This window comes from Poecilia mexicana, unplaced genomic scaffold, assembly GCF_051168715.1.
Source record: "Poecilia mexicana isolate PSO_F unplaced genomic scaffold, ASM5116871v1 scaffold_12, whole genome shotgun sequence".
NCBI classification, from domain to species: domain Eukaryota; kingdom Metazoa; phylum Chordata; class Actinopteri; order Cyprinodontiformes; family Poeciliidae; genus Poecilia; species Poecilia mexicana.
Genome location: NW_028263381.1, coordinates 16028906 through 16044438, shown reverse-complemented (window position 1 = coordinate 16044438; position 15533 = coordinate 16028906). Strand labels below are relative to the sequence as shown.

General features: G+C 37.2%; 2 protein-coding genes across 3 annotated transcripts; one reads left to right on the top strand and one right to left on the bottom strand.

Annotated features, from left to right (window-relative positions):
* Positions 1-1206: 1206 nt before the first annotated feature.
* On the top strand, positions 1207-5613 carry LOC106918323 (annexin A3-like). Of its 2 annotated transcripts, none has more exons than XM_014987964.2 (14): positions 1207-1313; positions 1659-1702; positions 1800-1847; positions 2108-2195; positions 2390-2484; positions 3049-3162; positions 3431-3521; positions 3633-3712; positions 4093-4149; positions 4289-4382; positions 4478-4573; positions 4662-4720; positions 5013-5135; positions 5261-5613. In XM_014987964.2, exons 2-14 carry the CDS (start codon positions 1691-1693, stop codon positions 5318-5320), a joined length of 1017 nt encoding a protein of 338 aa, XP_014843450.2. In that variant the 5' UTR covers positions 1207-1313; positions 1659-1690; the 3' UTR covers positions 5321-5613. The 2 variants fall into 2 exon arrangements, with proteins under 2 accessions (XP_014843450.2, XP_014843451.2); XM_014987965.2 differs by having other exon boundaries at positions 1213-1253.
* Positions 5614-5669: 56 nt separating this feature from the next.
* rcl1 (RNA terminal phosphate cyclase-like 1) lies at positions 5670-13832 on the bottom strand. The gene is made up of 9 exons (XM_014987962.2): positions 13626-13832; positions 13177-13248; positions 12631-12806; positions 12156-12230; positions 11905-12029; positions 11412-11537; positions 11161-11317; positions 7293-7396; positions 5670-5847 (listed from the first exon to the last, which is right to left on the bottom strand). Exons 1-9 carry the CDS (start codon positions 13753-13755, stop codon positions 5694-5696), a joined length of 1119 nt encoding a protein of 372 aa, XP_014843448.1. The 5' UTR covers positions 13756-13832; the 3' UTR covers positions 5670-5693.
* Positions 13833-15533: the final 1701 nt, after the last annotated feature.

Here is a 15533-nt window from a genome sequence, read left to right as displayed (position 1 = left end):
AACTATGTGACCAACATAAACAGCATTTTGGGCCCAGAAAATAATAATAATAATAATAATAATAATAATAATAATAATAATAATAATAATAATAATAATAATAATAATAATAATGGAACGGTTGCCGTAATGATGAAAAGTCAATGATACATTCCAAATTCTGGGTGTGGTTTTCAGTGTTTTATGTTTATTTGTACAAGTTTGCTCTAACAGTGGTTGACGACATAATAGGTTGAGAATTTAAATCTCCCTGACATGTCACCGACCTCGTTCCGCCGCCCCCCCAAAATCTTTGCCCTTAGTAAGACGTAATCTCCTCCCACGCCGCCTCGTCGTCACTCCTTCTCGGGTGATTCAGTGGCTGACATGGCCAGGGATGCTCCCGTTATTCGTCACATGACAGCTGACGTTTTATAAGCGCTGTACATCTGCTGTAGTAGTTCTAATGATAATACACCAATAAATTGTATTGAAAAAAAGTCAGCTTTTGTGTCCAATGAACATGATGGTCAAGTTTCTTTGCTTATTTTACTATCCAGCCGGCTGTGTCAATAGTTTGCCATAAGATGTCGCTGTTGATCAAGTGTCCCTAAAAAGCTTAACCCATCTTTGCACACATTTTGGGTGTGTTTGTTTGAGTTCCATACAACGTGAGAATAACGAACATCTTGGTAATTGCAATTTGTAACAAGCATCTCGGTTTCAAAAGCATATGGTGAAATTACCCAGCTCTAAAATTGGTTCCAACGACTATTTGTCTTTAGGGCAGCTCCAAGGATGTGCGTCAGAGGAAGGAAATGAAGAAACAATATAAAATAATTTCATTTGGTCTTATCTGTGGGATTTTGACACTGATGTGACGTGGAAATTTGAACACCGAACCAAACTGTGCTTCGCTTGAGAAAACTTAGTTTAATCGTTGAATGTATGCTGTTTTCTTTTCTAATTTTCTTTTTTATTATTATTATTATTATTACATAAAACACTTTGAACCGTCTTGCTGCTGAAACGTGCTACACAAATAAACTTGGTTGACTTGATTGATAATGACAAACCATACTAATAAGTAGCCTCACAAATGGGTAATTGTTAATTTGACCGAAGTGACCTTTCTAAAGAAATAAATAGTATAAACAGGTTGCAGAAAGAAGCCACGGAGAGAGAAAATGCGGTTTAGTTGATTTGCACAACGGAGGAGGAGTTTCATGATTCAGCCAATAACGGGCGTTCCCCTTTCACAACTTCTCAAAAAGGTGTGGTGGCCTCTTTTCTCGGTAAAATTACTCTTTCTATTAGCTTATCTTTTACATCAGGTAAGAAAAACCATGCAAATCTTTGATTTTTTTATTAATTTTTTTGTAACTTGGTGGAACGTTCTTATTTGTTTCCTTGTGTTCCATGCTTTGTTTCGTTACGCTTTGCTGCTCCGAAAAAGAGCTTGTTTCCTAATATGGAGCCATCGACATTCCAGACTTTATTTTCTGCGTGGACACGCGAAAGCTTAATCCATGAAAGATAAATTGGAGCAATGATAACGCATAATGGATTACATATACATAAAGAAAACAAGGGAAACGAGAGTATGAAGAAGTTAAAAACGTAGCAGAAGAAAGGGTGAGGGAATGTTGGTGCTGATATATGTCTGCTCTTCTTTTTAGATTTAATATTTTTAAGCTACAACCAGAAAACAATGTCTGCTTGGGTGAGTTTTTCCAGCAATGCCTGTATTAGTTTAATTTGATATGTTTTCGGTGTGAGGTAGGAAAAAAAAAATCAATATTTGCTAATGTGTGGTGCAGGAAGATCTGGAGCTGCTTTTAGACTCTCCCTCCTCATTGACTGTAACTGTAAGTTAAACCAGTTTATTTATTTATTTATTTAATCCTGCAGATTGTATTTATGGAGAAAAATGATATGTTGTAATGATGTAATCTTCAAGGAAATATAAGAGATAAATCTGTAACGTTCACATGCTGTTTTGTATGAATAATCACCTATGCACCTCTTTTACATTTGTCTCTCTTTTTACCTAAACAGACAACTTTTTACTTTATTATCAACTGAATTTTGTATTGTGTATAATTGCTTGTAATTTGGTGTTTTCCAGTCTAATGCCAGAGGAACTGTGAAGGATAAGGCTAATTTTAAGCCGGAAGATGACGTCGCTGCCCTGAGAAAAGCAATAGAAGGTCTTGGTGAGTTAATAAATGATCAGCTTATTTTCTGAATATTATAGCCTCTATATATCCATAAAATATTTTAAGCGCCCCTGTAATCATTCAAAAAATTAGACACATGATCCATCCAAATTAGACCTAAAACAAAGATGGAAAAAATGCTGTTCATGTATGAAAAAGTGAGATATTTAGGTGTTTTTTAATCATCACAGGTACAACAGAAAAGACCTTGATTGATGTTCTGACCCAAAGAAGCAATGCCCAGCGTCAGCTTATCGGCACGGCTTATCAGAAAGCCACTGGAAGGGTAAATGAATATAAAATTTACAGAGCCTTGAAAAAGCATTTATACCCCTTATTTATTTATTTAGTTAGTTTTTTTTATGGGAGAATCACAAATTAGCACATAATTGTGAAGTGAACAGAAAATGGTATGCACCTGTTTTGTTTTCTAAATAGTCTGAAAAGTACGGCATGTCTTTTGTATTCTGCATCAGATTTTAAAATCACCTTACAGATGCATTTCAGTTTGTGTCTCTGGCTGTTTTGCACATGCAAAGTTTTGCCTCTTTTTCTCTGGAGAATAGCTCAAGCTCAGTCAGATTTGATGGAAAGTATTGCCTTTTGTCACAGATTCCACATTGTTCTTCTGGACGTTGCCTAGGCTATTCTAAAGCATAGACATGTTTTAATTTGTAAAAAAAAAAAAAAAATTTTACACTTCTTTAGTATGCAACTGTTTTGTGTGGGTTGATCACATAAAACCCTAAAGAACTGCCTTTAGGTTTGTAGCTGTAACATCGAAAATGTACAAAAACATTGACTTTTTATACATCAACACAACGTTAAGTTTCTTGTGTCCTTGCATTAGACATTAGTGGCTGACCTAGAGGGCGACACTCATGGAGACTTCGAGGATTTGTTGGTTGTTTTGGTAACGCCTCCTGCTGCCTATGACTGTCATGAAGTCATGAAAGCTATAAAGGTGAGACTTATTATTAATATGCAGAATAACGGGTACTTGAGGGTGGATTTTCAACCTTTTTATCTAGTCGGTATCCAGAACAGGTTTTTAGTTACAAGCCAAAAAAAAAAAAAGAAAAACATTATAAGAACAAATTTCAGTCTTTGAATTGCAAAAAAAACCCCATGTAAATCTATTAAACATTAATGATGATTTATTGTGGAGTTTGTTCAAAACAGCACTTGATTATAATCTCTTTATTTTAATACCATTGTGTTTTTACATCTAGGGTCCAGGGACCACTGAGAGCACTCTGACAGAAATCTTTGCTTCCAGATCCAACGGGCAAATTAAAGCCATGACTGATGTGTACCTCAAAGGTAGGTCACTTCTAAAACAAAAGCCTGAAAATAGTTAATAGTTTTGTTTATTGTGCAAAATGATTGTGAAAAAGTTCACAATCTTAAGCAGACTGAGCTATTTAATTCCAGAAACTGGAAGATTGATGAGTCATGATCTAAAGTCGGAGGTATCTGGGGATTACGGCAAAGCGCTGCTCATCTTGGCTGAGGTAGTGTACATTAAACTGAAAGCATGCTACAATGCACCACTCCCTACAGCAGCACATTCATCTAGTAGGCGGAAAGTCATCAACATTCCAAAGATATTCCAAGAATTTGCGTTTACCCAAACGGTTCACATGCTGAATACTTGGAAAGCGTATAAATAATCTGAAACAACCGTCGAAAATTTGACTTCTGTCTTAATCTGAAGGTTAAATTCTGAGAAAATGTTTCCATTTATATTTGTAGATGTAGTAGAAAACCTGTCAAGCTTTATGTTTATCTGAACTGTTTAATTTTTAAGTGTATTAAATCATTTTCCGATTTCTTTCTTTTTTATTGAACATTGCTTTAATAAAATGTAATGCTCATCTGTCCACTTTTACAGGGAAAGAGAGACGAGAGCACCAATGTGGACACAGCTAAAGCTAAAGCAGAGGCTAAGGTACCATTTTCAGTTTGAACAAATTTGACCAAGTTATTTCCTTGTTAAGCAGCTTCTACTCTTGTAATTCACCGACAACGATGCAACCACAAAAACATGTGAAGCCTCGACATTAAATGGCCATATTTGTTTCCGACAGGCTCTGTATGAGGCGGGAGAAAAGAAGTGGGGAACTGATGAAGCCAAGTTTATCGACTTCCTGTGCCACAGGAGTGTTCCTCAGCTTCGACAAAGTGGGTTTTCCTTCTCAATAGATGCAAACATTTGCAAAACCAATTACTGCCATAAAAAAAGAACGACAAAAAAGAAGTCTGTTTTGTTCTGACAGCTCTGATTGAGTACAAGAATATTAGCAAGAAGACTCTGCAGGAAAGCATCGAGAGCGAAATGTCTGGAGATCTGGAGGAACTCCTGGTTGCTGTTGGTGAGAAACAGATTTTACAGCTGAAATGTGAGCCGTCTTCACCTCCTGCAAACTCTTTAATATTAACCTCGACCTATTTTCTAACTAGTGAAGTGTGTCAAGAATGCCCCTGCATACTTCGCCGAGAGGCTTTTCAAGGCCATGAAGGTAAAATCAGTGCTTAATCTAGAATCAAACGGCTACCTGATACTTTTTGATTATTTTTGCTTTTGTGCCGTATCGGCCTGCTCTCTCGTTGGTTGGTGGTGTGGAAAGGAATGTTAAGCCATGTTTTACTGTTGCTGCTTCAGCATCAGCAGAGTGACTGGTTTCTAAAGCAGACAACAAAAGAATAGTGAAACTGCACATGTAAAGCAAAGCTGTCACTAAACAGCAGATGAGACCAAATCATTTTAATCAGATTTCTCAAAAAAACTGTTTAATTTCATGCTCTGTTCAGGGAGCAGGAACCACAGAGTCCACACTGACGAGGATCCTGGTCAGTCGCTCCGAGATCGATTTAATGGACATTAAAGAAGAATACAAGAAGCTGTTTGGATATACCCTCTACAGCCGGTTAGAGGTCTGTACACCGGATGGATCCCTCTTAGGAACGCTACAGCTTAAATCTATTTTATTAAATTATTTTATTTCAAATTATGGCTAAATTCAGTCCTCATTTTATGTTTTTTTTTTTTTATTTTTCAGTCTGAAGTGTCCGGTAGTTATGGAGAAACTCTCAAGAAGCTGTGTGGCCAAGATGGCTGACTTCTCTCATGTCCTCAAATACAACATGGAGGAGCAGGGATGATCAATGACCACCTGAAGACCTAATAACTGATCAGTTTGACTGATCGTAACCCAAATGAATGGAAATAATCAAGTAGTGCTTTCAAATATGGCATTCTGAGTTTTATATACGTAAATGTAGGTGCCAGTTTGTTGATAATGTATTGGTGCTGTACTGCAGTGACATTTTGTTATGAGTGCCTTCTTTCCTCATCAGAAAAAAACACTCCATTCATAGCTTTGTTCATAGAAATAAAAAATAATCCAATAAAGTTTTAGGCTGAAAAAAATAAAATGAAACAAATGCACAAGTTAACATATATATATATAAAGTGTATGCATAAAAAATATTTTATTTAACAGTTTTGTTTATATTACTATAGCCGACCCCGACACAGGTCATCAGAACTTTATCTCCACCTTTCCGCTCATCGTCTAAAGGCATCTGGACTTCGATCTTGAACATAATTTGGAAGAAATCTCTGATGTGCCTCAGGAACTCGATCCTGGAGAGAAACAGAGGACAGTTCAGTTTTGTTTTTCAACTCTGCCCTAAACAATTGCATCATTATTTCTTGTATATTAAATCCAACTTTTTACAGCTAAACATTGAAACAAACAAAAGTATTCTCAGAAAAATAAAAAAATTATACCTTTACAATCAGTTTTCAACCTTACCTGAGTAAAATGTAGAGTGTTTTGTGATGGCACTGCCAATCTTCAGTTATCATAGTACTGTACTTGAGAGGAACACAGCACCGGTACCATGATAGCTGAAAATGGACAGTTCATAATTCGCTCCTTATGAAGACTGGAAGAGGAATTCAGTTTGAACTCTGCTTTAGTTCATCCTCTCATTTAATTTAAATCAATTGTTACCGTGTTATATATGAATTTAAACTTAATTTTGAAACATAAGACTTCACAGATCACTCTTTAAATATTAAGTCAGTCATTTGTTACAAAGATTAAAAAGACGTTGGAAAAGTATTAATACCCCTTGGACACTTTCCCCATCTTGTCACATTATGACCACAAACTATAATATATTTTTAATACAAATTTATGTGACACACCAACATTGCAGTGCTTCACAAGCTTATTTGTATTAAAACTTGAAAAATATAGTTTGCATTCGCCTCTACTCTGGCGCCCTTGAATAAAATCCAGCCGCAGAACCTTTAAATTATCCTCCTGTTTGTTATGAAATCTCACTTCTACGAAGACCTCAAAGCTTTGTTGTAAAACATTAGTGAACAAACAACCATTCAAGGATGAAGTAGTGGAAACGTTAGGCTACAAAACAATATCCTAAAGAACGTATTTGTCCATCTAAAAAAATGGAAAGTCTATGGCACAACTGCAGTTCACAGATAATTCATGCAAGAGGCTCTGTAACACTGCTCATCACGCTTAACATACTATTCTTACAGAAACATTTGTAGATGGCGACATCTGATCAGTGTTGATACAGAGAAGTTTGCCAAGAAAACTGTTAGAATCTGCTGCAGAATTAAAGGGCGGAGTTTTTACTTTCCAGCAGGACAACAACACTAAAATTAAGAGCCAGAGCTATGACGAAACGGTAAATACGTGGATGTTTTTATGTCAGAATGGCCCAGTCAAAGTTCAGTCCTAAATCCAACTGAGAATCTGTGGCAAGACTTCAAAACTGATTTTCAGAAACAGTCCCTTGAATCTGCTAAGTACAATGAATCAACTTTCAGTTTCTAGATCTGTAAAGGTGGTAGAGACGTACCCCAAAGGACCTACAGCAACAACTGCAGTGAAAAGTGTGAATTTTTTATTTTTAGAGTTTAGCTACCAAACCAGATCAAGTAGAAAAGTAACTACCGGCAGAACGGAGGTTCTATCGTCACGGTAAAAAGGGTTGGGAAATTGAGGCTTTTCATGTACACAAGTTTTAAAGTACTGGATGACAGCTGCTTACGTGTATGGCGAGAGGGGTCCGAGCAGAACCTTTGACACATCCTGTTGGCCAAGGGTCATCAAGAGCAGCGCCAGGCTCTGATTGGATGAATCCACGCAGCCGCCCTACAAGGAACAAAAAAAGAAAAAAAAGCTATTTTTTTTAACACTGAAAAACAGCAAAGTACGTCATAGAGGTGGAGATATTTGGAAAAAGAAGTGGATCCTGTAAAGGAGTAAAAAAAATCTTTAGCAACTCATTTTCTAACAATACACGTTTAAGGCTGTGTCCTGTTACTGTTAGATGTGTAATTTTCCCCTGAATCTTCCCCCCTTTGCTCCACATCTTGAACACATGAGACATTTATCAGACAGACGATCCACTCTGTGCATTCAAGTCAATACATGCCACAGTGAGTCACCAAGAGCTGTGCCAAAGTTTTGAATTTTCAATCCACAAGCAGAGGGTCGCACACAGCTGGACACACCCTGGTGGATTTTCTAAACTGAGTTCGTCCTGCTGCCATGCAGCTTTTAGCATTACTCCAAATGTTTGGTGCTGTGTGAATCCGTTTTGTGGAGGAGAGTTTTTGGCCCAGTCATCCAGTCCCTGTGGCATCGTGACAGCTTGTCAGCAGAGTTATGATTTGATTATGTAATCGCAACACTGAAAACATTGTGGAAGGATGACTACACAGTTTACATTGTCGTCAGGGCCAAAGTTTTAACTGAATTCATCAGCAAACTTGAAACCCATGCACCACGGCTTCCATCATTTTGACAGAAAGATGGGTTTAACTGCAAAACTGCAAAAAATAAATGTTTAGCCTTTTGCTAAAGATTAACTGTGAGCTTAAAAAAGTGATAGTGGCTAAAAAGCTTACCTTTTTCACCTGGAACAAAATACATAATTCCTGGGAAGGCTGTGCATCTGCATCTAACTGCTGAGCAAACTAAGAAACAAGATGCAACACTTGAATGGATAACTGCCACTTTCACACCCCGCCTGCCTTTCGGATGTGGTCAAATGTCCCAGGAGCCCAACAGCCTCCAGAAAGTGATTTATGGAAAAGTCCCTTAAATCCTCAGAGCGACATGTGACCCATTTCCTCAACAGACACAGGAAATAAAAACCCTAACATTTAAATGCAGAGACCAAAACAATATGGCTAACATCCAAATATGCAGAGGCATTAATCAAATGTGTAAATCTGGTACCAGCTTTTAATATTTGATTGGTGAGCAGAAATGACTGCAATAGGTTAAAACCAAAAGCTTGTTTGCTAATGCGAACTTCACAATTTGCTGGCTTTATGTTAAAATAAAACATAAATGTTAAGCACACAAAGACTATGCAGAGTAATAAAGAAGCAGATCTAAAACAATAAGATTCCTCACACTACGAGTCGAGATCTAATAGAGTGCAACACTTACATCAGCTCCTGTTGAATGTTGACGTTGCCTTAGAAAACAAGTTGTCCACAGTGTTTGGACAGTCCACTACTAGCTGACTGTACTCATTAACCATAAAACAAACAGAAACATGCAGGACGCCCATGCATGCCCCTAAATACAAACCTGAAAATGTTCCTCAAATTTCAAAACAAACTTTCCAATAAGAATTTCACCAACTTTTACCGACATCCTCTCTGTTGCTCATTTTCCTCGCTAACCTTGTGGGAATAATACAAAACAAAACATTCAACTGTGAAATGTAAATTTCTTCCAGCAGCTTTAGCCTTTTTCAAAACGGGAAACATTTCTAAACTTACCGCTCCAGAAGGCAGCAAAGAGAAACTGGTTTGCTCTGCATTCTGTCGCTTGGAGTTAAGAGGAGACCTCAACAATATTCCTCTTTCAGAGTTAATCAGCGCTACCCTGACCAGCTAACTGGACTCACATGGCTCCGATGAGAGAGGCCCGAGTCTTGCAGCCGTGTTGGAGGAACGCCGAAGACACAGAATCTCATTGTAAACGCTTCGGTGGAAGCTGCCTGTTTTACCCGTCGCCAAGCGAGGCGATCTGTGTGCGTGTATACGGTTAACAAGCAAGTTATCTCCATCAGTGGTCAGCGCAGTACAAACACGCAGGTGGAAAGACATTCCACCTCACATTTCTTTCTTTTATCTCGAGTTGAGAATTCCTGGGTTTTCAAGCATCTTTGAGCAAACTTCAGCTTCTCTCATCAAGCTCACAGGCAGGCCTCCTATAAATTAATTAATCCATTTAAAATGAATGCATTCATAACATATATTACATTTTCCAGACCAGTTGCAGTTTTTTTTTTTTTTCTCAAATTCTGGCTGGTCCCACGATGTATTTTCTTTCCTCTTCATATCTCAGTTTCTGACTGATGTGTTAACTTAAATGGTGACGGGCACGGACCAAGGATTAAACCTTTCCAACTGCAGCCACAAGAAAAGCTCAACATGAGTTGGAGCGAACATGGACAGATGAACTGGAGTGATATTTTAACTTATTTGTATAAGCTAAAAAATGTCAGGAAAATACAGTAAATCAGTAATAGTTCAGAAATATGTTATTGTGTTGAAACGGGGGCGGGGAGAAATTCTGATATTGTGCAAGTAAATGTCCTCCAATCTTACTGCCCATTCTATCAGGCAAAACATTATGCCCAAGGCTCATTGTTGCATTTGAGGAGAAAGAGGTTGACAATCCAACAGATGAGCAATGATAGCTCAAATTGATTAAATTGCTGAAGCTGCGTTAAAGAGAAAGGCATCAAAATACACAGGACATTGCAGAGAGTCTATTCAGACATCACACCTCACATCAAACCAAGACACACTGCAGGAAGAAGGCAGCGTTGTGTAGAAAGTGCAAAGCTTTGGAGAATGTTCTGCTGGGCAAGAACTTTTTGGAATCAAGACTTAATCTTCCTCTACATACAAGAACATTTTGTGAGCTACCATCATAATAAAGTTTAGGAAAAGAGGCACAGATGCTGCAAAACAGTTTCTCAGCTGATCTGCAGACAAGTCATTACCAGAGAATGTGGGCAAACAAAGGCAGCAAATGTTGCACGAAGAGAGTTTAATGTGTTCAGCTCATGTATGTCTGGTATTCCCAATGAAATTTGTATTTCAGCTGTCAAAGTAAGAAAGGAAGCAAATTATTTATAATTGTTTAGTTTATATTATGTTTATTCATATTGTTAATTATTTATTTGTTATATTTGTGAGATTGCTAACTCTCTGTTAGCAAGCAGAGAGTTTTCAGCTTCAGTATTCCAGGACAGAAAAGCAATAGTAAGAATTTAAAATTGTAAAGGCATCGACCGATGTTTCACAAAATTTTAGCATTTTAATTATAGTCAGGGCTTTTCTACTTTCATAATATACCTCAGTTATATTAGAGAGCTGCTCTTCCTGTAGGTTTTGTCTATATACAAATAGAAAGAAGCACAAAGAAAACCTGTTTTGAGTCAAATCAGGAAACAACCCTAGGAGCAAAGATGCTCAACGGAATGAGATGCTTGTTCACTGAAGGTTTTTTGGTAACCGTGTGCGCCGAGACGATGAACCAGAACATGACTGTTGGTGATTCAGCACAATCATAATACTATTGTACACTATGTAGCACGGGCAACATGTACTGTGAACTTTAACTTCCTATGTGAAGAGTTTTTATTTTGGGAAACTTTCTAAAACTAAATACTAATAAATTTGGTTGAAGTTATTATCCAAACTGTTGAATGTCTACCATGCAGTTATATAGTCTTTAGATTAAGGAATGTGTTTACTTTGAAAATTGTTTAATTTTGGGGGTCGGGGGGACTTACCTTTTTCCTTCTTAAAGACAAACCACTTTAAAATAACTGAGGGCTCATGTTCAATATGAAAATACGAGAGTATGCAACAAAATCATACCCGGTACACCTCTTCCAAGAGCAATTTGGCACAATTTCTCCCAAGGTCTTCAGGCAGGACAGGCTCTCCTTGTCCCTGTGGCGTGGATGACATCTCCGCACTGAGAAAGCAGCCGTTCAGCGTTTCTGCCACCAACGTCAGACCAAATCCTGGAGACCTGCAGTTGTGAAAACAAATTACATCCTCTCCAAAACTGAAGGTTGAGAGAAGGAGAAATTGCATTTTGGTAAGCTGCACTGACAGAGACTTACTTGCCAGAGTTGGTTCCTTTCATGTGGTCTGTGTAAATGTAAATGTCAGGGAGGAACTGGTTCAGGACGCTCCTTGCCGACTCCACAATCCGGTTTCCCATCTGAGGAGAAACTCGGACCGAATATCTGAGTGTAGAAGGTCAAAGGGCTCTGAGGAGAAGTTTAGTAAGTTTATGCTTTAATTGTTCAAATCCAAAACTGACACTTTAATCATAATTAAAAAGACGAAAAACGAGACAAATAATTTCTGTTATCTCAATAAACGTAGTTTTACGTTAATGTAGCAGTGAAAAACACTCTTGTGCATCATGACCATTGTGTTTAGCTACAAAAAATAAGCCATAGAACTAATTTACCACTTGAATAATATTTTTCCTGGCAACTACTCACATATGTATGTAACTTTTGCAAATGTATTTCATTTGTAGTGCGAAACATGTTTTATCCATAAATAATAAAAGATGGATAAGTAAAATAAGCTTGAGAAGGATACGCCACTCCTCTGATTCTCTTGATCTTTCCCGGCTCAGTCAGCTGGACTGGCTTGATGGTTTTGCGGACAGGACATGTAAAAACTACTTCCCCTCCTCCGCCAGGCGCCATACCCCTCTTCACCACCTGAGGGAGTAGCAGCAGGCAGAGAATGAGAAAAAGCTTGAGCACAGGTTTCTGCTTCACATCCAAACGCATTTCCTCCGAAAGATGCCATCCTGTTCCTGCTACTGCATTATCTAAAGTCCTTACCTTTATTTCAAAGGCCTCTCCATCGATTCCAAACTTCTTCATCAGAGGGAGAGCTGTGGACTTCAACAAGTCGACCTGCAATATACAGAGCAATTAGATAAATCAATCAATCAAATTTTATTTGTATAGCACATTTCAGCAGCAAGGCATTTCAAAGTGCTTTACATAATTAAAATAAAAACATAGATCATAACATCGATAAGATGATGCAGTATAGGACTCCTTTATCTTCAAGAAGCTGACATGTCTACAAGCACAAGGCATAAAGATGAAAGACGCACATTTAAACATCATGGTACAAGGAATAAAATGGGGAAATTCCAATATTTTCAATTGTTAATCTCTGCTTTTTCCAGACCAGAAAAACAAAGAAACCAAACTCCTACCATGTTACTTTAATTTTTCATACTGCACAGGAACTCTAATAATATGATTAAAAAGGCGTACAAAAACCTTCATCCATGTTTAAGCATACCGTTGGGTCAGTAGGATCATTTGTGACGCCCTTAAGCGTTGCCTTAAGAGGAGTTTTCATGAAAGGCGCCAGCATGAGCAAAGCCTCCAGGTAGTATCCTACTGAACGCTGGGGGTTACAGTCATGTTCCACAGGGCCTCCATACAGCAGGCCAGGCTGGTAGAATAACACAGTACCTGGTGGAGAAAGCAAAAAAAAAACATCACTGAATGTATTGGCAACCAGTTAGCAAAAACCTAAACTTTGCAAAAGACAAGAAGTACAAACAAAGGAGAGCTTTTACATTATATTCGTAATTCATACAAGAAAAAAAAACTGCGCAGAAAAACATAAATAAAATAGTATTCTCTTATGAATTTCTTTATTTGTTAACAGTAAGAACAGAGTAAAAACAAATGTTTGACATATAAAGATATGTGACTACAAAAAACACAGAACAAAGCTGATTTTTTTTTTTTGTCTGGTGCTCTCCATTTATGAGAGTCTGGTTCTTGTTGGGTCTCAGATGTAATAAGTATCAGTACCAGCACGTATTTTAATACTTACCCGTTTGATTAATCTCGATTCTGGAGCCATTGGTCACTTTGTCGAGAAGTCTGATGAAACTGGCTTCAAAATCTAGAACAAATAAACAGAAAATTGCACTACAAGAGCAAAGTAAACGACCAATTAGGGGTTTAATATGACAAAGTTATGTTTAACAGAGTAACCCACGTAAAAAGTTTTTTTTTCTTCTAACAAATTAGGGATTTCTTAATGTAATGCTATTTTTATTTAAGCAATGTAAAATTTTATTAATATTTATATACAATAACGTTAAAAATGTGACGAAAAATATGTTTGAAAGGTTGTAATAATATTGACCACAGTTTTATATAATTCACTTAAGAATCCCATCATTTCCCATCTCTTGACTGCCTGTTATAAACACACACTCCCAACTGCGTAGCAGCTAGCCCGTTAGCCTGCGAGCTAACAGCAGGGCTGTAACTCACCGCGAAGCCCCGGCTCGTCGTCTCTGGAGCGGATATTTTTTATTTTAACATTCTTCCCGCTGAGAGTCGACAGAACCAGTCGCTGTCTGAAGAAATTGCATCCGTCGTAGGTCAGTCCGTGGCTTGCCATGTTATTGTTGATGGTTACTGGCGTAGGTAAAAATCCACGTGTGTTTGTGCAAGGGAGACGTTAGAAGGAGGGGGGAGTACGGCAAGACAGGAGGGTAAAACGGAGTACAACAACACGGTGCTGAAGTTAGCTTATGGTTCATGGATTGGTAAAGGGCTATTTAAAAAAACCTAATTATTCAGTGTCAGTTTGTATTTTTTTTTCTCAGCTTGTTATATAAGAAAGTTTAATTTGGGTTTGGGCTGAATAGGAAAATTCTGAAAAGATACAGATTAACTGTAAAATATATATTTTAAAAATCGTGTGACTTTATTCTGAAGAAAGAATTTTTGTTATATTGTTGGTACAATATCATTTTGAATTGCCAGTACAACGCCAGAATTGATTTTTGTTTATTTATTTTTTACTTAAATTAATTTAAATGTTTTTAAAGGTTTCATAACCGATGATTAAATTGTCTATTTTATTTATTTACTACAGAGTAAACTTATTTATTTACTACAGAGTAAATAAATAGAATAGTTAATGTTTAACAAATCAATGTGATATAGATGTTGAAAGGGAAGAGCATCGATTTAGTTCTTGGCCAAAAGAACTGTGACATTGCGCTCAACCCCACTGACGATTCGCAATACAACTTCGGTTTCCTGTAAAAAAAAAAAAAAGTTCTCTTAAGTGGGTGCAGATTTCTACCATCTTAAACAACAACAAATGTTCAAAAGTACTTTCTGCAAACACTATTTTATGAACATTTAAACTGTCTTGAGAAGATTTGAGGTCAGGGTAACTACACAGAGTAAAGTAAAAAAAAAAAGCACAAAAAAATTCAAGAAATTGTTTTTAATCAAACTACACACATTTCCTTTGCTTTGTACAGAACATTACTTTCATAATAGATCTGACCAGAAATTAATGACATTCTGATCTCTGCATGTGTATCATTGGTGATGCACCTCCACAATTGACCTCTGTGTATAAACAAAGGAAAAGAGACTGTATTTTAAAGGGAAAACAAAAATAGTGCTTGCATCATGGGCCACACCTTAAAAATGGCTTAAAGGGATTTTTTTATATGAAATGTGTGATTTGTTAACGTTGCACTTTATAAAACTCATAGACTCATCAGATGAGTTGTATTATTTATTTTTATTTTTATTAATATAAATACGACTTAACAATTTGAAAATTATAAAGTTTTTGTAAAATATTTTGGGGACAACATAGAGCTACTGGCCTGGGACATAGTTTACCATGCATCAATTATTAAACACCAATTTGTAGAACTATATACTGTAAATTGCATTGATAACTTTTTTGTCCTTTGTGGATATTTCACCAAAACTTGCTGCAGCCTAGGGGTCCATATCTTTTAAAATCTGACCTTTCTCGCATCAACTGCTGTGATATTTTTGAGGTTTGGAGTAGTTCTCAGATAAAGTTAATTTTTCTTTTTTTTTTCAGCTCCTGTCACTAGTGGGGGAAAGCTTCGGCTTGATGTGATGAATGTAGAGTTACACAGTTGCATATTTCGAACATGTTAACCTTTTACTAGGACCTAATTTTAACAACGATGAACTATCCCTTTAAGAAGAAGACCCTTCCCACTCCACTTCATCATTACTTCTGCCCGGGCCATCCCCCGGATGACTGTAAAGGAGCGCACCCGCCACCGAGTTACTAGGCTGTCTCGATTAACCATTCATTAAATTTGAATGGGCGTGGCTAGAACAATATTTTTAAGGCGTTCAATGCAAAACAAATGCTTAAGCAGCACTTTT